The sequence below is a fragment of the Furipterus horrens genome, unplaced genomic scaffold, assembly GCF_987537825.1.
Source record: "Furipterus horrens unplaced genomic scaffold, mFurHor1.1.pri manual_scaffold_12, whole genome shotgun sequence".
NCBI lineage: Eukaryota > Metazoa > Chordata > Mammalia > Chiroptera > Furipteridae > Furipterus > Furipterus horrens.
In genome coordinates this window covers 66,018,472-66,043,080 of record NW_028327182.1, presented here as the reverse complement: position 1 = coordinate 66,043,080, position 24,609 = coordinate 66,018,472, and the positions used below count along the sequence as shown (strand labels likewise).

The 24,609-nt window shown below is 39.5% G+C and overlaps 1 protein-coding gene across 2 annotated transcripts in view; it reads left to right on the top strand.

Annotated features, from left to right (window-relative positions):
- NALF1 (NALCN channel auxiliary factor 1) overlaps positions 1 to 24,609 on the top strand; it is a 685,344-nt gene that overhangs the window by 622,648 nt on the left and 38,087 nt on the right. For both annotated transcript variants that reach the window (XM_090258353.1, XM_090258354.1), the window contains exon 2: positions 4,776 to 4,947. In XM_090258353.1, the coding sequence (XP_090114479.1) occupies positions 4,776 to 4,947 (172 nt within the window). The remainder of the gene's footprint in view (positions 1 to 4,775; positions 4,948 to 24,609) is intronic.

Genomic DNA, 24,609 nt, shown 5'->3' with positions numbered 1-24,609 from the left:
TCAGCGTTCTTCCGCTCTTTCTTCCCGTAAACAATAATGGCGGAGTTGTATATGGCGTCGCGGAGACGTGGCCAATTGGATTCGATAATGTCATCTGCCGCCATTCCCTCGCCAAGTGCATCTTCCATCCTGTTGATGAATTGCTGGGTCTTAACTGGGTTGCTGGCACAATTGGTGTTGATGCGTGGGCGACCCTTCATCTTGGAGTGGTGCAACCTCTTCGGCATTATGCGCACCTTGCTTACCACGAGGGCATGGTCCGTGTCGCAGTCTGCACTGTGGTAGCTGCGGGTGAGGAGGGTGCTGCCAATATCCGTTCTTCTGGTGATGACGAGGTCAAGCTGGTGCCAGTGGCGGGAGCGGGGGTGCCTCCACGACACCTGGTGGATCTCTTTGCACTTGAAGAATGTGTTTGTCACGCCCAGGCCGTGGTGACACAAAAGCTCAAGCAGTCGCTGACCATTCTCATTGATCTTTCCTCTCCCAAAGTTTCCAAGGCAGGTGGGCCAGGCCCTGTGGTCAGCTCCTACTCTTGCGTTGAAGTCTCCAAGGAGATAAAGAGCGTTACTTCTGGGGATCTTGGATAACGCTTCGTCCAGTGCATGGTAGAACTGTTCTTTCTCTTCGGTGGTGGCGCAGAGGGTTGGGGCATACGCGCTAAGAATGCTGACTGGGCCGAAAGTTGTTGACAATCGGAGGGTAAGTAATCTCTCTGTGCCTCCTGTGGGTGGCTCTATGGAGTTAACAAGCGTGTTCTTCACAGCGAACCCAACACCGTGCTGTCTTGGTTGGTCCGGAGACTTCCCTTGCCAGTAGAAGGTGTAGTTGGTTTCTCTGATAGTTCCGTTGTCGGCCAACCGGGTCTCCTGTAGAGCCGCAATGTCGATGTTTAGTCGTGCCAGTTCCCTGTCGATGACGGCGGTTTTCCTGGCACCATTGATCCACGGAAGGTCTGCAGTAAGTCCGGGACACATGGTCCTGATGTTCCAGCTAGCCAGGCGAAGAGCTGGAGGCTTCTTTCTTGTTGTTTGCTTGGAATTGCCTGGTGTGAGTGTTTTGTGGCCCACTTTTCAAGAGACGCCTCTCTGATCCCCACGCACCCAGTGGGGCAGGTGAGCCATGGCGAGACGGCACCTAATTGGCTGGGGGCTGCCCAGCTTGAGGCGGGCGGTAGCTGTCCAGTGAGGTGCGATGACCTCTCCCACCGTCAGAGGAGACCCCTGGTGCTTGTTTCCTTCGCCAATCGGATGAGCTTATAACCGGTAACTGTCTCCTCCCGTGTTAAGTCGACATCTTGCGATGACGCTGGAGTGTCCTCTCCAGTGAAGCTACAAAGCCTGGGCAGGGTGATATGGAGGGCCAGCTGTTGCCCATGCAGCAGACCCCCCCTCTCTTTGCAGCTGAAGGATCCAAGGGGAAAGACAGAGTCAATACAGCTTGGCTTCAGGTGCGCCGCAGGAGTTGCCGGTGTTGACTACAACGTCAAACCGCCTTAGGGACTCCGGCTCCGGATTTTCTGTCGGGGTTTACTCCCTTAGCCTTTCCCCTGAGGAGGTATGCCGCAAGGCAGCGGAGGTTTGGAATCAGAGTTTCCCTTCTCCTTAGCCTTTCCCCTGAAGAGGTATGCCTCAAGGCAGTGGAGGTTTTTTGGAATCAGAGTTTTCCTTCTCTGATGTGACCTGACTGGAAGATCGAACCAGCGACACTTAGCTCGCAGGCCGACGCTCAATCCACTGAGCCAAACCAGCCAGTTTGCATGCAGTTCTTAGTGAGAGACGCCTCAGGTGGCTCGGCCATGTCAAAAGAATGGATGCAGGCCGTATTCCCAAAGACCTCCTCTACGGCGAGCTAGCAGAAGGCCAGAGGATGACAGGGCGCCCAAAACTGCGGTTCAAAGACATCTGCAAAAAGGACATGACACAATGCTACATCAATCTCAACACATGGGAAGTTCAAGCAGACGACCGCCTAGCCTGGAGGCTCGCGGTCAGGCAAGGTACGTCACGCGCAGAGGCTGCGCGCAACGAGGAGGCGGTCCAGAAAAGATCGAGGCGGAAGCAGCGTCAACAGCAGCAACAACAGCCATCTGCCTTCACCTGTAACAAGTGCGGCAGGGATTGTCACTCCCGAGTCGGACTGCACAGCCATTCTCGGCGGTGCAGATAGACTCTCAAGAAGCTACGCCATCGTCTCTCGAGACGGACAGCTGCCGATGAGTTAGTCAGTGGCACTTAGAAAAGCAAGTACCTAATATTTCTTTCTTTAGGATAAGGCTAAGCCATTATAAAATAGATTTCTGACCTTCTTTATTATTACAGAGTTCTCATGAAAGAAGTCTAGTATATTTGTTTTTCAATTTTTAAAATTTGAAAATCCTTTAGTACTTTTAAAAACTAATTTTCTTGTTTCTTTAGCTTTGTTCCAATGCAAAACAACTAAATTTCTCAACCTCTCTTCCTCAGAAACTTCCAAAAGGGTGTTGAAAATTATATCAGAACCATTTAGTTTTTCCACCCTTCTAACACAAGAGTCCTCCTCACAGCATATTGGCAAAAGTTATCTAAATTCTTTCTGACTATTTCCAGTTATTGGGAACTCAGGACCTCACAAGGCAGCCCATTTTATATCTGTTCATTTCTTCTGGCAGGAAAGCTCTTCTTCATACCAATATTTGCTTGTCTATTTTTTCTCTTGTCTTTATCTTCTAATTTAACATTTGAAAACCTATCAGCATCAGCACATAACAATTCCCTCAGATATTGAAGACAACAATAAACACCTCATTTTTCTTTTTTCTCACATAGTGTATTCCTGAAATTAAAATTTTAGAAACTATTTAGGATTCAAATAAGGAATATTCTATTGCATTTTAAAAGTCTAGGACTTGGATCAAAAGAATTGATGATGCAGTGAAACCTGGCCAGAGAGGCTATTATAGTGCCATAATAGATCCAGAATTCTGCTGATAGCTCTGCAAATCATAGTCCCTTTCTTCATAACTATTACCTGACTTCTAAAAAAACTGCTTTGATGACTTTTTTAAGTAAAAAATCTGCAAAGAAAATATAGCTGATGTAGCGTTTAAGGATCTAGAATAAAAATGAATCTGTTCCAATTGGGCAATGTTAAGGAGACTGATTGAAAAAAAGATGTGTATATATTCCAAGAGACTTTAATATGTAAGACCCCATAATCTGTGAGAGAGGAGAGATTGTTTAAGACAGTTTACAGGTGACTTCATAGTCAGAAACCATTTTGATTATAACAACTGCACAAAAAAAGACCAGAAGGAGGAATGGAGAGTAGTCTGGCCCATAAAAATACATACATGTAATTTTCTGGAATTACACAGGGCCATCTATCCTAAGAGAAGAGATGACTCTAATCTTTAGAATCCCAGAACTGCTCAGAATGTAAGCTTTCTTCATAATGGAATTTTATTGTTCTTAGAACTGTATACATAAACATAGTCAACATCCTCTAGTATTTAAAACTGGCAATCTAAACCAGGAATCACAAAATAGACACCAACCGACTATTCTTATATTACAATTCAGTTTTTATCATAAATGTCAGGTATCATATTGCATATTATGCCATATTGCACAAATACCAATGATATTTTGAAAAACACCTTCAACTTCCCCAAAGTATAGTTAAGAAATCATGGCATTTTTATTTTATTTTTCCTCTTTATTGACTTTGTTGGGGGTGACATTGGTTAAGAAAATTATACAGGTTTGAGGTGCACAACTCTACAACACATCATCTGTACACTGTATTGTGTGTTCGCCACCCCAAGACAAGTCTTCTATCACCACTTATCCTCACTTATCCTTTTCTACCTCCCTTCAACCCCTGCCCCTGCCAATCACCACAGTGTTGTCAGTGTCCATGAGTTTTTTCCTCTCTTTATTGTTCTCTTTGCTCAATCCCTTCACCTGGGAACATTTGTCATTATTTTGAGTTTATGTTCTACTTATTTCCTTATATTAGAAAAGGGTATTTTTCAATATTTATTTTCTTAAATGCCTATCAAAAACAAAGAGATAAATGAAGTCATAATCATTTCACATTTTATTAAATTAAATAAATATTTAATAAGTATTCATGTAGATCACACAGCATCTCAAAGACCTCCTTGGTGGTTCTGAGGAGGTTTCATTCCTGTAGTGTTTACCACACCACAGCATGTTATGACTAACCTAGGCTAGGTGTTTCCGGACTTGCAGAGGATGAGATATTTAATGCATATTATGTGAGTCATAAATGTAAATATCTCCTGCTACTGGTTCTGTGCTTCTGGATCTTCAGGGGCCATCATTACAGAGGACTCAGCACCATCTAGTGTCCACTGGCAGCATAGCTGAAGCAAATGCATGTTTAGAAAACCAATTTAACATGCACACTACAATAAATAACTAAAGTGTATTGGCACAGTCCATTAATTCCTTTACTTTATCACTGGATTTTTAAAACTTCAGGTCCTGTTTAACTTCACTGTTTTTCAAATGAGCTATATCAAGTCAAACATCATATTACCTTTTGTAATCTCTTAAAGGGTTAATCCAATGTTTTGCTCTATTACAGACTTGTGTTGCTATGTTTTTATCACTTGCAGATGACGTTATGTAAATATGTGTGTTCAAAATAAGAGTTTTCTTATGATCCACTTGAAACCACCACCTACTTCTCACTGTACGGAATGTTCTTTATTAGAGTCAGAAATGTTATCATTTCTCCCTATTTTTGATCCTTTTTTTTTTTTTTTTCAGATGGTCTACAAAGCCTGGCTATGTTCCCAGTACTTTGAAGTTGCACAGTTTAACTGCAGAAAGACAATTCCTTGCAAGCAATACTGTTTGGAGGTTCAGACGAGGTGTCCGTTTATATTGCCTGACAATGATGAAGTCATCTACGGGGGACTCTCCAGTTTCATCTGTACAGGTACAGTGCATAGCAGGGGTTTGTCACCCAGCTTCTCAGGGTGGCTTTGCTTTCTTATGTGATGTCTGTTTGCTTTGTTGCTTCTTTCTACTGACATAGCCTTGAAGATATGGCTGGTAGTTTTCCATGCTTCCTTCACAAAAGCCCTGAAGAGACTTGATTTGGAAATGCCGCATTATCGATAGCCTATCTGTGACCACAATTATGTAAATGAATGATTCTGTGGTTGAAATGTCAGCAATCATGAGATATGCTTCAATCTGACTTAGAGTAGGTTGGATTCTGCCTACATTGTCTTTATATTACCTAATAACAGATGATGTGATAAGGCCAGTCAAATCATTTTTCTTCAAACTGGTAACAAGTTTATATCTCAAGTATGTTTTCTGAGAAGTGTTATCTTAAATAAGTATCAAAAACATAAAGAAGTGTCCACCTATTTGTGTGTATGTATGTATTTTTGTATTGGAGCCACACAATAAAGGCCAGATATAATTTTATCTTACATTTCCGATTAACAGTATATACTTCTTTCAAAAAATGATTCAGACTGGGCAAAACACCTATATCAATATTTCTGGATATTTTATAACTATTACATAACTTATACACCAAATAAAGTGCAAAGGATAGAGTAGCAGCTTGTGTTTTGAAACCAATGGTGAGTAGACAAGTCAGAACAAATCACTGTGCCTGGTGTGTGATCTTCCAAGTTGTTGCCCCATGCCCTCTTAGTGAGAAGGTGCTGTGCAATATCCTTGTAACTAGATCCTTCAATGGTAGTGTGTTTTCAAGTTTTAGTAATAAGACACACCATCATAGTATTGAGAAACATGAAACCCATCTTTTTATATAACTTCACGAAACCCCTCTGGGACAGAGTGACGTATTGAGATGCTCAACACGAGAACTTATCAAATTATTTCTAGATCACTATTTACATGTCTATTAACCATATTGTTCTAAGTGATAAGCTATCAAGAAATAGTCCACCAAAATTCTCCAGTAAGAATCTGCCTAAAAACCAATAAGTATTTCTTATGCTGCCCAATGTTGTGGGAAGAAAACGTGACTGAAGGTTAGGAGACATGCACTTTTGTCCTAGTTCTACTATTTTCTCTGTCTGAGCCACCATCAACACCCTTGATGCATGTTTGCTGTAAAGATTACAGATGATGGAGAAACACAAGGTATGTCATCAATAGGCCATAGCCATTGTACATAAGAAGTGATTTGTGAATCCTAAAATGATTTACCAATAGTTTTTGTTGTTCTACTGATTTGATGCTGAGATCATGTTTCATGTAGCTCTTCTCTGATGGAAGACAGAAGGAAGGCAAGAGAAAGAGAGCGGAGAAGGAAGGAAAGAAGGGTATTCATATATTCCTTTGAGCCCAAATTCACCAGACGCAAGCTATTAATTCATTTGATATTCGCATAAAGTTTTTAATAAAGGGTCATCAAGCTAAGGCCTTCAACTCAATGATGATTTGAGGACTTTGAAGGAACTCATGGAATTTTATGTAAATGTTGTATGTTTACTTACTCACATGTAAATAGATTTTTTTAAATAGAGAAGTTCAGTAGCTTTCATCAGGTTCTCAAATGAAGAGTAAGGTAGTTGCCTTTCTGCATCTTCTACAATTTCTTGATCTTTTATCTGTCTGTGAGAATCTGAAATACAGGTTTGAATGTTCATCCCTTCTTTGCCTGCTTTTAAGGCCATCAGAAATCTGAAGGTGAGATTTACTCTCTTTCTGCACAACCTGAACATAAAGCTACCTTATACTTTTGTCTTTGAGTTTTGTAAAAGCAGTATTTTCCTAACCATAGCTACATCCAGTTTTTTTTCAAAGATAAGAAAAGGGATTTGTCATTGGGTCCAGGGAACAATGCCATTGACATTAGAAGCTTTCTGGAGGAATCTTATCACAAAATATCTGGTAACTTCACTCTTCTTTCACTGCTGTCAATTGGGCTTATGTTTCTTTTATTACTAAACGTCTCATGAATGTATAGAAAAAAATTCTGAAGGTATTTTATCCTGAACTTATGTGAAATTTTTCATCAATAAAAGTACTAATTTTAAGATTGATTCTGCTTTCTAAAGTGTGATCTAAGCCTCCTTGAAGACTTATCTCTCTTGATTACTAGAAGCCATCATTTCCCACCTTAACTCTCAGGTGTCTCTTGAGTGTTGCTACTGGCCTGAAAAAGAAACATTTCTACTGATGCTAATTATTTGATGCCTTGTCACTACTGATGAGAACCCCCCAAAACAGGCCCCAGAATAGTCTCTGTCTTGGAAGAATTTAGCATAGAGAATAATTCTCAAGGACCACTGGTTAAATCTATGGAGCCAAGTGACTTGTCACATTTATAGGGAAACTAGTAAGACTTTTATGTTTATTTTGAAATATTATCCTACAATTTTTGGACCTTCTTCTCTTACAGATGGACATGATGATGCAAAAAAATCACCTTTTAGATAAATTTGCAGTGAATGTAAGTCATCTCAGATGACTTCACATTTTGAATGAAATGTCTTCTGTACTCAGGAACAATTAGACTAAATATAATAGAGAAATGGTAATATTTTTCCTAGTTTCACAGTTGGCTGCAGACAACCTAAGAATACATGGAATGGCTGGCTCACAGGAACTTTTCATGTTCACAAGTAATATTTGATCTATTGGATGTCTTCCTCATTTCACCAAGTAGTTTGGATTTAATCTTGCCTGCAGTAATTCCACTCTTTAAAAATATTAAGAAATTGTTTAATTTCCATTATATATGCTGAAAAATATTATCATTGATCATCAAGAGTTGAAAGATTAGATGGAGATTCTGTCAAATTCAACATATTTAATTGCAGTGATTTCCCTAATACAGCTGTATTAGAAATACATGCAATTCACAGCTCGCAAAATGGTAAGGATTCCTTCTAAGCATTAACCTCAAAAAAGTATTCAGGGACTTCTGGCCAAGATGGAGGCATAGACAGATACATTGCATCTCCCTCCACAACTAAGAAGGAATATAACTACCTCAAAACTAGAAACAACCAGAAGTTCCAGAAAATTAAACTACATGTAAGTCCAGCAAATGAAGATATAAAGAAGAAATACTCATCCAGACAGATAGAAGGTCCGGAGCTGGGACGGAGAGGACACGGTGTGGTGGCGGCAGCAGTGGCAGTAGCAGCAGGCCCACAGAAAACGCAGTCCCATGTTTTAAAAAGTGAGGAGGGACACCTGGGGAGCATTTCCAGCTCTACATCGGACCTCGAAGCCCACAGTCCCAGCACCAGGGATAATCAAGCCTCATTGCTTCTGACTGTGCAGACCAGTGGGGGTTGCGGTGGAGGCAGAAACTGCCAGTCTCAGCAGAGTCAGCTTGCTTAAAGGCTCTCACGGTCCTAGAACATCCGCAGACCCACCCACTCTGGGAATGACAGCCAGGTCAGAACCTATAAGGGTGCCAGTTTGGTGCAGAAGTGGGAGAGGTGCCTGGAAAAGGGGCAATGCTGGGCTGGTGGCATTGTTACCTCTTGGACCCCTCCCCAACATACAGTGACACAACGTGGTGAAACAGGTAGCCCTGTACTGATGAATCCCTAAGGCTCTGCCTCTTACAACGTAACAGAAGCAACAGCTCTACCTGGGACAAGGAGGTAAACAAACAAAGGAGCCAGTCAGAATGAGGAGACAGGGAAGAATGGCCCAAAAGAGGAAATGGAACAAGGTTCCAGTGGAAGAACTAAGAGACAAAGAAATAGCCAACCTCACAGATGAGGAGATAGACAACCTTACAGATGCAGAATTCAAAACACTGGTGATAAAGATGCTCACAGGCTTGACAGATATGCTTGAGTAGAGCAAACGCATAAGAGAAGAAGCGAAGGCTATTCTAAGTAAAATGAAGTAAAATCCACACAAAACCAGTGGTGAAGGGAAGGAAACTGGGGTTCAGATCAATGATCTGGAACCTAAGGAAGAGAAAAACAGTCACCTAGTGCAGAATGAGGAAGCAAGAATTGAAAAAAATGAGGAAAACTTCCCAAATTTTGTGGACGAGATGGACATACAGGTCCAGGAAGCACGGAGGCTCCTGAATGAGCTGGACCCACAGGGGACCACACCAGAACATATCATGACTGAGATGGCAAAGGTGAAAGATAAAGACAGAGTCCTGGGGTAGCAAGAGAAAGGCGGAGAGTTGCCTACAGGGGGGTTGTCTATAGGACTATTGGCTGATTTGCAGGCAGGAAGGGACTGGCAAGTAGAATTCAATGTGATGAAAGACAACCTACAACCAAAATTACTCTATCCAGCAAAGCTATCATTTGGAATCGAAGGGCAGATGAAGTGCTTCCCAGACAAGGTAAAGTTAAAGGAGTTCATCATCACCAAGCCATTATTATATGAAGTGTCAAAAGGACTTAAGGAAAAGAAGATCAAAACTATGAACACTAAAATGACAACAAACTCACAAATATCAACAACTGAATGTAATAAAAAATAAACAAAATCCAACTAAGCAAACCAGAATAGGAACAAAATCATAGTTATGGGGATCATTTGGAGGGTTATCACGTGGGAGGGGGAGGGGGAGAAATGGGGAAATGATGCATAATCGGTTGGTACAAAATAGACAGGGGGGGTGTTAAGAATACTATAGGAAAGGACGCAGCCAAAGAACTTACATGCACGACCCATGGACATGAACTAAGGGGATGGGATTACTGGAGGGAAGGTGGGTACTGGGCAGAGGGGAGCAAAGAGGGAAAAAAATGGAACTACTGTAACAACATAATCAATAAAATATACTTAAAAAAAGTTATTCAGTAAGCACATAACTACATATGACTTGTTGACAAATGTTGTCAAGGTGAGAACCTATTTTGTTCAAGGTGCTTCTCCCTGGTGACAAACCAGTGGTGTGGGATGATTTTTCCTTGGATGCCTCTACATCCAGCCTTTTGGAGATGCAGAATTATAGAACACCAAGTTGTTCTTCTCCAATAGGCTTTCACTAGATATTTACTGATGCTTAGGAATCCCATCATCCACAAAAAAAGTACATCTCAGCCCTTGGAATCAGTGAACCAATTAGAAGATTCAGAACAGACAAAATTTCTTTAAATAATCCAGAGTTATTTATAATTTTGTTAACAATGTTTGGATTCAATATCTAGTACAGTAGTCTCTCTGTATTGCAGTTCACTTATCGCGGACTCACTGTATCGCAGGATTTTTAAAAATATTATATTTAATTATTTATCACAGTGTTTTGCTATATCACAGGATTTTGCGGTACTGTATACGTATGTTGTTAAAGTTACATATGTTTAAGAGTGTAGATTATGTTTAAGAACATAAGTAGTGTTTATAAAAGTGTGGGAAAGGTTAATAGGGGAATGGGAAAGGTTAATAATGGACTGGGAACGGTTTATAAGTGTGTGGGAAGGGTTTATAAAGCCTTAAAATATATATAAATACTAAAATAAATGTAAGGTTTCTACTTCATGGATTTTCACCTATCGCGGAGAGCTCTAGAACATAATACCCATGATAAGTGAGGGAATAGTGTATATCATTTCTTTATAATGCTTAAATTACTTACCCATGTCCTAAATTTGAATGTTTTAAATTTTTATGTTTTGATCATCTGCTACTTCATTTGTTTATGTTTCTCTGTGAGTCTACAACTAATGAAAAAAAAACTGAAATGTCTGAGAATACGTGTCTATTACTATATAATGTCTGACTGAGGATGTGACAGAAGGTCATGTCCAAATATTCTAACCACAAAACTAGAGGGCAAGAAGAGTCTCTCTTTTTATGTTTAACTCTGCTTTCATTTTTGGAGAGAAAGGGAAGTCACTTTGTCTGAGATTTCTCTTGGTTTTTATATTAAAGAATAAAACTGACACATTACTGAAGGATTGTTTTAAAAATCAATTAGAGAGGCATTCTGGGGTACTGTCAGGGGAAAACCTGTCACTTAATGTTAGTCATAATTGAGCTGAATTTTTTCCAGGTGGGTTTTGTTTTCAAACTCACTCACAAAATGCACTGCTAGTTTAAAACTTGATTTCCTTATATTTAAAGTGAGGGGGTGGAGTCGTTGGTGGATTCTACGTTGTCAATCCATCACTGTGGTAATTATTCAGGTTTCCCCTCTGCACACTCCTTTCCTTGTTCTAGAATCCCCTAAGGAAATCCTTGATTGCTTACCTGCAATAGAGAACCAACATAAGAAAACAGAAGTAGCAGAGTATCACAGACTATGGGTGCGATGGTAACAAACATGAAAATTACCATTTGATTGAGAGATAAAATAAACTCAACATGATTTGCTGCTATGTTTTTCATAGAGAAATTATTGAAAAAAAGTAAAAGCTGGTCTAGTGGGGGTTACTGAAGATTGAAATAAAACACATTCTAATAATTTTACGTAAATTTTTTATTTCATTTTTTGGTTGTGATAAACATTCTATGTTTCTGCCTCTTGGGAAAATAATGTAGGTTGTTAGTTACGCTGACAGGCCTGATAATGATGTGATGGAAGACGCGTGCCCCCTGGTGGCTCCTTGCTACTGCAGGGGATCCTAAGGAAATGATTGCCTGCAGGCAAGAGAATAATCTGCTAAAAGAAAAAAAGGAAGGAGAAAATATTTTGACATGCAGATTGATCAAATTAAAAAGAAATTTTTAAAATGTTTGATGTCCTATAATTTACATGACAGAGTTCACAACTATGAAAGATCATTCCCAAAATCCAGTTTTGACAGGACAAGGAGATTGAAAAAGAATTTTTTTAAGTATATTTTATTATGTTGTTACAGTAGTTCCAATTTTTTCCCCCTTGCTCCCTTCTGCCCAATACCCCCCTTCCTTCCAGCAATCCCACCCCCCTTAGTCCATGTCCATGGGTCATGCATATAAGTTCTTTGGCTTCACTCTTTCCTATAGTATTCTTAACATCCCCCTGTCTATTTTGTACTAACCGATTATGCTTCTTAGTCCCTGAATCATTTCCCCATCTCCCCCTACCCACTCCCAGCTGATAACCCTCCAAATGATCCCCATACCTATGATTCTGTTCCTATTCTGGTTTGCTTAGTTGGATTTTGTTTATTTTTTATTACATTCAGTTGTTGATATTTGTGAGTTTGTTGTCATTTTAGTGTTCATAGTTTTGATCTTCTTTTTCTTAAGTAAGTCCCTTTGACACCTCATATAATAATGGCTTGGTGATGATGAACTCCTTTAACTTTACCTTGTCTGGGAAGCCCTTCATCTGCCCTTACATTTCAAATGATAGCTTTACTGGATAGAATAATCTTGGTAGTAGGTTGCTTTTCACCACATTGAATACTGCTTGTCAGTCCCTTCCTGCTTGCAAAGTGTCCTCTAAGAAATAAGTCGATAGTCCTATAGGCACTCCCCTGTAGGCAACTCTCCGCCTCTCTCTTGCTGCCCGCAGGCCTCTCTATCTTTCACCTTTGGCATCTCAATCATGATGCATTCTGGTGTGGTCTCCTCTAAGTCCAGCTTGCTCAGAACCCTCTGTGCTTCCTGGACCTGTATGTCCATCTCCTTCACAAAATTTGGGAGGTTTTCCTCCTTTTTTTCAATTCTTGCTTCATCATTCTGCACAGGTTGACTGTTTGTTTGTTTTTTTCCCTTAGGTTCCAAATCATTGATTTGAACCCCAGTTTCCTTCCCTTCACCATTGATTTTGTGTGGATTTTCCTTCATTTCACTTAGCATAGCCTTCACTTCTTCCCTTATGCATCTACCATACTCAAGCATATCTGTCAAGCCTGTGAGCATCTTTCTTAGCAGTGTTTTGAATTCTGCATCTGTTAGGCTGTCTGACTCCTCATCTTTTAGCTTGGCTATCTCCTCATCACTTAGTTCTTCCACTGGAACCTTGATCTGTTCCCCCTTTTGGGCCATACTTCCTCCTTCTGACAGGCTCTTGTGTTTGTTTGCCTCCCTGTCCCAGGTAGAGCTGTCACTCCTGTTACGTTGTAAGGGGCAGACCTTTAGGGTTTTGTCAGTAAAGGGCTACCTGTTCCAACACATTGTGGCACTGTATGTAAAGGAGGGGTCTGAGAGGGAACAATGCAGTCTGCCCAGCACTCGCCCCTTTTCCAGGCACCTTTCTCACTTCTGCACTGGACTGGCGCCCCTCTAGCTTCTTCCCTGTCTGTCATTCCCAGAGTGGGTGGGCTTCGAATGTTCTAGGACCATGGGGGCCCTTTAAACAAGTACATCCTGCTGAGACTGGCAGTTTCGCCTCCACCCCAACCCCCACTGGTCTGCACAGTCAGAAATAATGAGGCTTGATTTTCCCCGGTGCTGGGACCATGAGCTGCAAGGTCCAGTGAGGAGCTGGGAATGCTCCCCAGGTGTTCCTCCTGACTTTAAAATGTGTGACTGCACTTTCTGCTGGACTGCTGCTGCTGCCACCACCACACTGGGTCCTCTCTGCCCCAGCTCCACCCATCCTACCTGCCTGGATGAGTATTTCTTCTTTATATATATATTTTTTAAATATATTTTATTGATTATGCTGTTACAGTAGTTCCAATTTTTTCCCCTTTACTCCCCTCCACCCAGTATCTCCCTCCCCCAGCATCCCCCCCCAAGTCCATACCCATGGTTCGTAAAAAATAACTATCCCTCCCTCTCAGATATTAAGACCCTTTGTAATCTTGTAAAGGACAATGGGCGAAGGTCTCAAGCTCCTCTAGCTGCTTCAAGCTGGACATGGTCGTCGTCCTACCTACCCTTGGGTCCAGAAATCCCTAATAAGAGTGGGGGTGTGGAGGGGAGGGTGGCCTTCCCACATGGGGAAGGATCATGCAGACTCCAGGTCAGTTGGCTGTCTCCGGACAACGGCGTGCTTGGTTTAGCAGGCTGGCATCCTTGTTGTGTTCTGGGGGCAACAGATTTGGCAAAAAGGGTTAAAAAGCATCATTCAATCCATAACTACTAGGTGGCAAAAGGCAGGGATTAATTTTTCAATGTTCCACATTAGGAGAAAAAAAAAAAAAAAAAGGCTTCTTTGGAGGAAGGTGTGCTAGGCACATCTCTCCTGTCCAAAACCCTTTTGCCCATTTTATTTAGTTTGGGCTGAGGGAAATAGTTTATGTTTTCCCCCTCTCAGACCTCTCGGCCCTTTCTGTCCAAGCCATTAGGATAGAAAAGAGAATTCAGTTTTAAAGTGAAGCCCACAGACCACCCCATTCTTCACCAACTCAGCCATTTAGTTCAGCCAAACTGTTGAGTCTCCGGAGGCAGCGCTGCAGAGAGGATTAAGTGAGGCTTATGCGTACAGACAATCACTCAGGTAATGCGGTCATAGGCTTATGCCCTCTGGTTCAATTTTGCTCATTTGTTTGTGTTGTTCATTAGTTTCCTGTAATAGGTGACAGCATAACGTATTTTTCTTTCGTTGCCTGGCTTATTTCTCTAAGCATAATTCTCTCTAGTTCCATCCATGTTGTTGCAAATGGTAGAAGTTCCTTCTTTCTTTCTGCTACATAGAACTCCATTGTGTAAATGTACCACAGTTTTTTGATCCACTCATCTACAGATGGGCATTTAGGTTGTTTCCAGCACTTGGCTATTGTAAATAGTGCTGCTATGAACATTGGAGTGCATAGGTTCTTTTGAATTGCTGTTTCAGGATTTTTCGGATATAATCCCAGTAATGGAATTGCTGGTTCAAAAGGCAGTTCCATTTTTAGTTTTTTGAGGAAATTCCAAACTGTTTTCCATAGTGGCTGCACCAGTCTGCATTCCCACCAGCAATGCACCAGGGTTCCCGTTTCTCCGCATCCTCTCCAGCACAAGTTGTTTGTTGATTTGTTGATTATGGCCATTCTGACTGGTGTGAGGTGGTATCTCATTGTGGTTTTTATTTGCATCTCTCTGATGGCTAGTGATGTTGAGCATATTTTCATATGTCTATGGGCCCTCCGTATGTCTTCTTTGGAGAAGTGTTTGTTCAGGTCCTTTGCCCATTTTTTAATTGGGTTGTCTGTCTTCTTGGTGTTGAGTCGTATGAGTTCTTTATATATTTTGGAGATCAATCCCTTGTCTGAGATGTCATTGGCGAATATATTTTCCCATATGGTTGGTTTCCTTTTCATCTTGCTGATGTTTTCTTTAGCTGAGCAGAAACTTTTTAGTTTGATGTAGTCCCATTTGTTTATTCTTTCCTTTATTTCCCTTGCCTTAGGAGATATATCAGTGAAAATGTTGCTACGTGGGATATCTGAAATTTTCCTGCCTATTTTTTCCTCTAGGACTTTTATGGTATCACGGCTTACATTTAAGTCTTTGATCCATTTTGAGTTTATTCTGGTGTATGGTGTAAGTTGGTGGTCTAGTTTCATTTTTTTGCATGTCCCTGTCCAGTTCTCCCAACACCATTTGTTGAAGAGGCTCTTTTCACTCCATTTGATGTTCTTTCCCCCTTTGTCAAATATTAGTTGACCATATGAACCTGGGTTTATTTCTGGGCTCTCTATTCTGTTCCATTGATCTATATGTCTGTTTTTATGCCAGTACCAGACTGTTTTGATTACCGTGGCCTTGTAGTATAGTTTGATATCAGGTATTGTGATTCCTCCTACTGTGTTCTTCTTCCTCAAAATTGCTGTGGCTATTCGGGCTCTTTTTTGGTTCCATATAAATTTTTGAAGTATTTGTTCTAGGTCTGTGAAATATGTTGCTGGTATTTTAATAGGGATTGCATTGAATCTATAAATTGCTTTGGGTAGTATGGACATTTTAATGATGTTGATTCTTCCCATCCATGAGCATGGTATATGCTTCCATTTATTTGTATCTTCTTTAATTTCTTTCTTCAATGTTATGTAGTTTTCTGAGTACAGGTCTTTTACCTCCTTGGTTAAGTTTATTCCTAGGTATTTTATTTTTCTTGTTGCTATGGTAAATTGAATTTTTCTTTCAGTTTCTATCTCTGAGTTTTTATTGTTGGTGTATAAAAATGCCTTTGATTTCTTAATATTGACTTTGTATCCTGCTATTTTGCCGAATTCACTTATTAGGTCGAGTAGTTTTTTTGTGGAGTCTATAGGGTTTTCTATGTACACTATCATGTCATCTGCAAATAATGAGAGTTTTACTTCCTCTTTTCCAATTTGGATGCCTTTTATTTCTCTTTCTTGCCTGATTGCGGTGGCTAGAACTTCCAAGACTATGTTGAATAGGAGTGGGGAGAGCGGACATCCTTGTCTTGTTCCTGATCTCAGGGGGAATGCTCTCAGTTTTTGCCCATTGAGTATTAGACAAAAACCACATGATAATATCAATAGATGCAGAAAAAGCATTTGATAAAGTACAACACCCATTTATGATAAAAACTCTCAGCAAAATGGGAATAGAGGGAGCATACCTCAACATAATAAAGGCCATATATGAGAAACCTGAAGCCAACATCATACTCAATGGGCAAAAACTGAGAGCATTCCCTCTTCTTTATATTTTTGTTTGCTGGACTTCCATGCAGTTTGATTTTCTGGAACTTCTGGTTGTTTCTAGTTTTGAGGTAGTTGTATTCCTCATTAGTTATGGAGGAAGATGCAGCGTGTCTGTCTATGCCTGGAAGTCGAACTAATAAAAAATTTTTAAAGATAACATAAAAGATTTTCTCATTAAAGGAGTATTTTAGCAAAAAAAAATTGCTACCCAATGATTTAAATTTGTACATCTATGCTATTTTTAATTTATGTATTTTCCCTAATGTGTGAATATGTCTTATTATTTTCTAAAATAAGGGGACTTTTGATCAAAGAATGATAGAGTGACACTTGAATTAATAGCGCAATTTGATGTCATACTAAATCTTTCTTTTTTTACATTAATTTATCTTTTATTTCCTAGTATCTTTAATAACAGTATAAAATTATTTTTATTCCTTTCACAGGCAAATATATAAAATACACATATCTTATATTTATATTTGTTTTATAGACAACCTTCAGACTACTTCTATTTTATGTATATGTAATTACTTTGTATTTTCACCAGATATATTTATTTAATTAATCTGGGTTTCAGTCTTTTTTTTTTTCAATTACAGTTGTCCCATTTTTTTTCCCCTTTGCTCCCCTCTGCCTGTCCCACCCCTTCTCCCACAATCAAATTCCTCCCCGTTGTCCATGTCGATGAGTCATTTATACATGTTCCTTGACTAAACCCTTTCCTTACTTATCCCCCTTCTCCCCCTCTCCTTCCCCCCTAATAACTGTAATTCTGCTCCTTGTTCTACTTAGTTCATTTGTTGGTGTTGTTCCTCAGTTTCCCGTATTCGGTGATATCATATGGTATTTTTCTTTCTTTGCCTGGCTTATTTCACTGAGCATAATTCTCTCTAGTTCCGTCCATGTTGTCGCAAATGGCAGGAGTTCCTTCTTTCTTTCTGCTGCATAGTTTTCCATTGTGTAAATGTACCAGTTTTTTGATCCACTCATCTACAGGTGGGCACTTAGGCTATTTCCAGTTCTTAGCTATTGTAAACAGTGCTGCTATCAACATAGGGGTGCATAAGTTCTTTTGAATTAGGGTTTTAGGATTTTTTGGGTATAACCCTAGCAGTGGAATCGCTGGTTCAAAAGGCAGTTCCATTTTTAGTTTTTTGATGTAATTCCATACTGTTTTCCGTAGTGGCTGCACCAGTCTGCATTCCCACCAACAGTGCACTAGGGTTCCTGTTTCTCCACATCCTCGCCAGCACTTGTTGTTTATTGATTTGTTGATGGTGGCCATTCTGACAGGTGTAAAGTGGTATCTCATTGTGGTTTTTATTTGCATCTCTCTGATGGCTAGTGATGTTGAGCATTTTTTCATGTGTCTATGGGCCTTCTGTATGTCCTCTTCAGAGAAGTGTTTGTTCAGGTCTTTTGCCCATTTTTAATTGGGTTGTCTGTTTTCTTGATGTTGAGTTATATAAGCTCTTTATATATTTTGGAGATCAGTCCCTTGTCTGAGGTATCATTGGCAAATATGTTTTTTCATGTTTTCTTTTGCTGAGAAGAAACTCTTTAGAGTGATGTAGTCCCATTTGTTTATTTTTTCCTGTATTTCTTTTGCCTTAGGAAATACATCCGAGAAGATATTGTTACGTGGTATATCTGATGTTTTCCTGCATATGTTTTCCTCTAGGACTTTTATGGTTTCCCGACTTACATTTAAATATTTGATCCATCTTGAGTTTATACTTGTGTGTGCTTTAAGTTGGAGGTCTAGTTTCATTTTTTTGCATGTCCCTGTCCAGTTCTCCCAACACTATTTGTTAAAGAGGCTCTTTGCATTCCATTTTATGTTCCTTCCCCTTTTATCAAATATTAGTTGACCATATAGTCCCAGGTTTATTTCTGGACTCTATTCTGTTCCATTGATCTATATGTCTGTTCTTTTGCCAGTACCAGACTGTTTTGATCACAGTTACTTTGTAGTATAGTTTGATGTCTGGTATTGTGATTCCTCCTGATGTGTTCTTCTGTCTCAATATTGCTTTTGCTATTTGGGGTCTTTTTTGGCTCCATATGAATTTTTGAAGTATTTGTTCTAGGTCTGTGAAATATGTCATTGATATTTTAATAGGGATTGCATTGAATCTGTAGATTGCTTTGGGTAGTATGGCCATTTTGATGATGTTGATTCTTCCCATCCAAGAACATGGTATTTGCTTCCATTTATTTGTATCTTCCTTAATTTCTTTCTTCAATGTTACATAATTTTCAGAATACAGGTCTTTTATCTCTTCGGATAAATTTACTCCTAGGTACTTTATTTTTCTTGTTGCTATAGTAAATGGTATTTTCTTTTTTGTCTCTGTCTGATATTTTATTGTTGGTGTACAGAAATGCCTTAGATTTCTGTATATTTATTTTGTACCCTGCTATTTTGCCAAATTCACTTATTATATTGAGTAGTTTTTTAGTGGAGTCTATGGGGTTTTCTATGTATACTATCATGTCATCTGCATATAATGATAGTTTTATTTCTTCTTTCCCAATTTGGATGCCTTTTATTTCTTTTTCTTGTCTGATTGCTGTGGCTAGGACTTCCAACTATGCTGAATAGGAGTTAAGAGAGTGGACATCCTTGTCTTGTTCCTGATTTCTGGAGGAATGCTTTCAGTTTTTGTCCATTGAATATGATGTTGGCTTCCGGTTTCTCGTATATAGCCTTAATTATGTTAAGGTATGCTCCCTCTATTCCCATTTTGCTGAGTGTTTTCATAATAAATGAGTGTTGTACTTTATCAAATGCTTTTTCTGCATCTATTGATATGATCGTGTGATTTTTGTCTTTCATTTTTTAAGGTGATGTATTATATTTATCGATTTGCCAATATTAAACCATCCTTGCATCCCTGGAAATGAACCCCACTTGATCATGTTTTATGATCTTTTTAATGTGTTGCTAGATCCTTTTTGCCAATATTTTTTGAGGATTTTAGCATGTACGTTCATCAGTGATATTGGCCTGTAGTTTTCTTTCATTGTTGTGTCTTAACCTGGTTTTGGAATTAGGTTAATACTGGCTTCATAGAATGAGTTTGGGATTTTTCCCTCTTTTTGGATTTTTTGGAACAGTTTGATGAGGGTAGGAGTTAGTTCTTCCCTAAATGTTTTGTAAAATTCTGTGAAGCCATCCGATCTAGGGCTTTTGTGAGCTGGGAGATTATTGATTACTGTTTCAATTTCATTCTTTGTTATTGGTTTGTTGAGAGTTTCTACTTCTTCTTGATTCAGTTATGGAAGATTATATGTTTCTAGAAATTTGTCCATTTCATCTGGGTTTTCAAATTTCTTTCCATACAGTTGTTCGTAGTAATTTCTTACAATCCTTTGTATTTCTGTGATATCAGTCGTGATTTCTCCTCTTTCATTTCTAATTTTGTTTATTTGGGTCTTCTCTCTTTTTTTCTTGATGAGCCTGGCTAATGGTTCATCGATTTTATTTATTTTTTCAAAGAACCAGCTCCTACTCTTGTTGATCTTTTGAATTATTTGTTTAGTCTCTATGTTATTTAATTCTCCTCTAATCTTGATGATTTCCTTCCTTCTACTTGCCCTAGGCTTTGTTTGTTGTTGTTCCAGTTCTTGTAACTTTACGGTTAGATTTTTTTATTTGAGATTCCCTGTCCTTTTCAGATATGCCTGTGTTGCTATGAACTTTTCTCTCAAGACTGCTTTTGGTGTATCCCACAGGTTTTGGGCTGTTGTGTGCTCATTTTCATTAGTTTCCAGAAATTTCTTGATTTTTTCTTTGATGTCATTTTTAATCCACTCATTATTTATTAGCATGTTATTCATTCTCTATGAGTTTGGATATCTGATTTTTTTTCTTTGAGGTTGGTTTCTAGTTTTAAGCCCTTGTGGTCTGAAAAGATGCTTGATATGATTTCAATTTTCTTGAATTTGTTGAGGCTTGTTTTGTGTCCTATCATGTGGTCTATCTTTGAAAATGTCCCATGTGCTTTGAAAAGAATGTATATTTTGCTTCTTTGGGGTGAAAGTTTTATATATATCAGTTTTGTCCATGTGGTTTAGTGTGTTGTTCAATGCCTGTATATCCTTGGTTTTTCTTTGCTTCAAGGATCTGTCTATTGTTGATAATGGAGTATTAAAGTCCCCTATTATGAATTTGTTGCTGTTAATATTTTTCTTGTGATCTTCTAGTATTTTCTTTATATATTTGGGTGCTCCTATGTTGAGTGCATATGTTTATCAGTGTTATATCTTCTTGATGAATTGTTCCCTTAAGTATTATGAAATGCCCCTCTTTGTCTATTTTTATGGCCCTTGCTTTGAAATCTGTTTTGTCTGATATGCGTATTGCTACCCCAGCTTTTTTTTTTTTTATGTCCATTCGCTTGGAATATTTTTTTTAAATCCCTTCACTTTCAGTCTGTGTAAATCTTTTTTTTTTTTTTTTTTTGAGGTGTGTTTCTTGTAGACAGCAAATATGTGGGTCCTGTTTTTTTATCCACTCTGCTACCCTATGTCTTTTAATTGGAGCATTTAATCCATTTACATTTAAGGTTATTATTGACATGTATTCATTCCTTTCCTTTTGTACCTGTGTTCCTCTCCCTCTCTTTTTTTCTTCTTTTTCTTAAAGCATTTTCTTTAGCATCTCTTGCAATGCTGGTTTGGTGGAGATGTATTCTTTTAGTCTTTCTTTGTCAGAGAAATTTCTTATTTCACCTTCCATTTTGAGTGAGAGCCTTGCTGGATAGAGTATTCTTGGTTGTAAGCCTTTGTTTTTCATTGCTTGAAATATTTTTGACCATTCCCTTCTGGCTTGTAATGTTTCTGTTGAGAAATCGGTTGATAGCCTTTTCAGTGCTTCCTTGTATGTTATTTGTTGTTTTTCTCTTGCTGTTTTTAGGATTCTCTCTTTGTCTTTGAATGTTGTCATTTTAATTATGATGTGCCTTGGAGTGGGCCTTTTGGGGTTCCTTTTCATTGGGACTCTCTGTGCTTCCTGGACCTGCATGACCCTTCCTGTCATCAGGGTATAAAAATGTTCTGTCATTATTCTTCCTATCAGGCCCTCAATTCCTTGTTTTTCCTCTTCCCCCTCTTGTATTCCAATGATCCAGATATTATTTTGTCTCATGCTGTCCTGTAATTCCCTTATACTTTCTTCACACTTTTTAAATCTTTTTTCATTTTGTTGTATTGTCTGGGAATTTTTTTCTACATTGTCCTTTAATTCACTGATCTGATCTTCTGCTTCGTTTAGCCTACTTTTGATTGTTTCTACTGTGTTTTTCAGTTCAGAGATTGTATTCTTCATTTCTTCCTGGTTCTTATTAATAGTTTCTATGTCCTTTTTTATGCTGGTGTAGTTTTCTGTAAGTTCCCTGTAATTTCTTGGAGCTGTTGGTAACTTCCTTGGAGGTTGTCGTGGTTATTTTTGAGGTTTTCGAGTACATTGAGCTTCTTCACCACCATTATTTTGAATTCCATGTCTGACATATGGGTTATGTCTCTTCCATCTACCTCTCTTTCTGGGGATTCCTCTTTTCCTTTCATTGGGAGGTTGTTTCTGCATCTTACCATATTGGATTCTTATTGTTTGTTTTTGTTTTTTGAATTTGTCTGCTTCGATTTCCTGCCTTTGCGGTATGAGATTCTTTTTAGGAGATCTGGGGGTTCTGGTGGTGTAGCCTCTTTGATCTCCTGAGCCTGATGTTCTTGGGGTACCCTTTATGTCATTTATTTATGCTGTCTGGTTATATTTCTGTTACTCCTTGGTGAGAACTTGCATCTGGCTAGTTGGTTGAGAGTCACTCTGCCCACCTCATCTTAAGTTCTTTTGTGGAGATGCTGTTAAAAACATAAACACACAGCCCAGGCAAGAAACCCACACCCTCAGAAATATCTCCCACCCTCTATTTCACTATCAGTAGCCAATGAGTCAGTATTAATATAAATGTAGAGAGGTTAAGATTGTTACAGGAACAGGGGTGTTCCAAAAAACCCCAGAGTTTGCAGCTGGGGGATGGGGAGAAGGAAGCAGCTTTTCAGAATGCCTCCACATGCCTGAGGCTGGTGGCTAGTGTCTTTTTTTATGCAAAATGGCTTTAATGCATCCAAAGCCTCAGGTAGATGGGAGGAGTCTTGAACCAGGGGACAATATGGAGAAAGCACACAGAACCTGCGTAAGGTTCTGTAAATGGTCAAAACTGGTTACCGCACCCACTACATCAGAGAATGTAGTCAGGAATTTAAAAATAAGCGGCAGACATTTTAGGCGGGCTGACTGTGCGGATTTAACTAAGGTTAAGGCGGACTGTGCGAATTGGACTAAGGCTGAGGCTGACTGTGTGAATTACAAAAGGACTAACTATACAGTTTACAAGAAGGCTAAGAATCCATGAGGTTCTGGATTAAAAGCTAGTGGACCCCATAACACAGACGAGGTCTCCCCAATCAGGATTGAATAATTGGCAGCTACTGGTAAAGCTGAACTGTGTTTGGAAAGTAGGGAAAGGGTTTCTCTGACTTTTCTAAAACTAGCCTAGTTTGGTGGGGGGGAGGCAAGAATATGTGTTTATGGGTGTTTTAAAGAACATAAGACTTAACAAAAATCCGCAAATAACTAAATCTATATAACTGTTAAATAAACAATTCTTTTTCTTTTCACTAAACTCTGGTATTGAAAGTTATAATTTTGGCGGCGGACAATCGGGCCCCTAACTAAAGAGCCCGTGGGTTTGTTTTCAACTGGAGTAGCCCAGGGGTTCTGTAACAATTTGGCGACCCAGATGGGACGTTAATAATTGCCTGTGGCAGGTCGACCCCCTTGGGAGACACCTTCTGAGGGCGCCGACCGCCTAAGCACGCCAATGTGGTAAAAAAAAAATAGAACTAAAAAGAAATTAAAGAAGTAAAATTGTTTGCTAAAACTTATTTCTAAAGTATTTCTGAAATAATGGCATCATGGATACTAAATTTGTTTGTCCAATTAGAAGAATTCCTGGAAGTAATAGAACTATGAATGCCTAAGTGGTATATATGCTTTCTGGTCTTTGGGGTTTTTCTGGTTATAGCCATTGTCATGTATGTCTGGGTCAATAAAAGCAGTTCTGGGCAAGTCCCTAATGGCAGCCCACTAAAAAGAATTTTGGAAAATTGGAATATGTACTGTCGTTATCCTATGACTAAAAAAATGTTAATTTATTATTGTAACACTGTTTGGCCTAAGTACATTCTAAATGGTAAGAAAAGGTGGCCTGTGAATGGTTCTCTAAATTACCATGTAATTAATCAATTAAAGAGGTACTGTCTGCAATCGGGAAATTGGGAAAATGTTTATTATCTAAATGCATCTGTAAAGTTGTATAATAAAGCCTTGGTGAAGGTAAAAGGCCAAATAATGGTGCAGAGGGAAGAAGAGGCCAAAAAGCCTTTTCCTGAAAGTCAAACGCCGGAGAAGGAGGAAAATGAAAAAGTAGCCCTCTTTAACTCTCTAAATCTGGGAGACAAAGGAACTGTTTGGCGCCAAACTGCGCCCAGGTAAAGGCGCCTCCCATGGCACCACCCCTTCCCCAGGTGGGGGCGGTTCCCCCGGCAGCATCGGAGGCTCCTGGGGCGCAGCCCCCTCTGCAGGTGAGCGTGGCTTCTGCAGTGCCCACCCATCTGCAGATTCAAGGGACTTCCCTCTCAGCACGCCTTTTGGTTATGGCCTCTGAAGTGACTACAAAGCCAATGACTCCACCTCTGCAGGAGAAGAAATGGGTCTCTCCCTCCAGAGCCCGCATGAAGGTTGTAATTTGGACACTAAGCCTCATAGGTATACTGCCATTTAAAGTAAGCCACGTAAGTGCTCCACCATGGTGAATAAGTCACATGGGTTTGCCACCATCTTGTGGGTGGTACTTATGGGTGCCACCGTCTTTAAAGATGCTGAATGTAATGCTGCCACCATCTTTGAAGCGGGCAAAATGGTGGGTTAGGTATGCTCTTAAGGTAATGTGCTTTGTTTGCAAAATGGTATATGTCTAAACATTCAAGTCATTGTTGCATGAAAGGTATTTGCAAGGTCTAAGCTTCAGAAAACTGCAGAATATCTACAAATCTAGGAAAATTTT